Genomic DNA, 1,453 nt, shown 5'->3' with positions numbered 1-1,453 from the left:
AAATTCTACTTTGTAATTACTGCATGTCATAATATACAATACTGACAAATTTAGTCTAGTTTAAAGTCTAACTTTTACGTTTCCAAGAAAACTAGATCACAATGATGTAAAATAAAAATTAATTGGACAGGTCCGTTCTTTGCATATATAAACACACCGATAAGTGTATCATCTTTCACATAATTTTTTTCTTTCATTTGTTCGGTAAACAATCATCATCAAGTGTCTTTCTGCAGAAAAAAATGGTGTCTCATTCTAAATTCATTGCTTGTCGAGTATGCGACAAGGTATTTCTTCATGCTCTTCCATTGCTTTATCACTTCGATGAAGTTCATAGAAGAGCCGGTTATGTGGTCGCAACACAACGAAGTGGTAAGATCATACATGAATATATTAATTTAAATATTATTATAATTTGGTGTAATAAATCGATGTTCATTATTTATTTTGCCAATTAATTCTATTTGTGTCAAGTCAATTTCTTTGTGTTACCTCATTTAGGACCAAGGATTTTTCATTTTGATTCGACACTAATTCACCCTCTTGATGGAGAAAACATTGGTGTTTTAATTTGCTTAAGAACTTCTTTATAAAGGAAATAACTCCTAACTAGGTTGTTTCTCCCTTCTATATTTTTGGGTGAAAAACATTCTACATGGAGGCGAATCACCTCTTTTATTTAAGAAAGATGATTTTTTGAATTCTTAATTTATGTGAAAACTTCCTTACAAGGGAAGCAATTCTAACTAGAGTGTGTGTTTTCTATATTCTCTTTTAGAAAATCAATTAATTAAGTTCGATTGGCTAATCATATTTCATATGTAGAGAAAAGAAAATTGATTATTGGTTTACTTGAAAACATTTTTTAACAGAAAAATTACTTTTAATAAGAATGTTTCTCCAAGATTGTTTCTCCATTCTCTTTAAGGGAGATAATTTATTCAGGTTTGTTCGATAATTCACCTTTTTTATAGGAGGAAGAGGATTTTTAAGTTCCTACTTTATTTTAAAAGTTCCTTATATGAAAAAGTGATTCCGATCAAAAATTTTGTAAATTAATTTTGAAGACGGAGATTCATTTTGGTTCGATTAGCAAATCACATTCCTTAAAACAATATTTATCAAAATGTTCCTCTTTTTTCGAGCTCATATCAGAAATATTTAATTAAAATTATATTGGTTACATCCAATCAAGTTTCATCTGGTATAGATATGATAATAAAATTTTCAATTAATATAAATTTTTCTTATGTGTATTTTATTAATAGGGAAAAGACTCTTGATTAGAGATCGATTTTATATATATATATATATATATATATTTTTGAATACTAACCCAATTGCTAACAATGTAATATAATTTAGTAATCATCACCAACTTACCCATTATTTCTTATCACCCATTATCAATATAGCATAAAATAATAACATAATCCCAAGCACTCCGACAATA

The 1,453-nt window shown here is 27.6% G+C and overlaps 1 protein-coding gene across 1 annotated transcript in view; it reads left to right on the top strand.

Moving 5' to 3' along the window:
- The first annotated feature begins 212 nt into the window (after positions 1–212).
- LOC107023001 overlaps positions 213–1,453 on the top strand; it is a 2,002-nt gene continuing 761 nt past the window's right edge. The window contains exon 1 of the mRNA XM_015223565.2: positions 213–372. Coding sequence (XP_015079051.1) covers positions 243–372 — 130 coding nt within the window. The 5' untranslated portion in view covers positions 213–242. The remainder of the gene's footprint in view (positions 373–1,453) is intronic.

This window comes from Solanum pennellii, chromosome 6 (assembly GCF_001406875.1).
Source record: "Solanum pennellii chromosome 6, SPENNV200".
NCBI classification, from domain to species: Eukaryota; Viridiplantae; Streptophyta; class Magnoliopsida; order Solanales; family Solanaceae; genus Solanum; species Solanum pennellii.
Note: the sequence above shows the minus strand (reverse complement) of the source record. Positions and strands in the feature narration are given on the sequence as shown.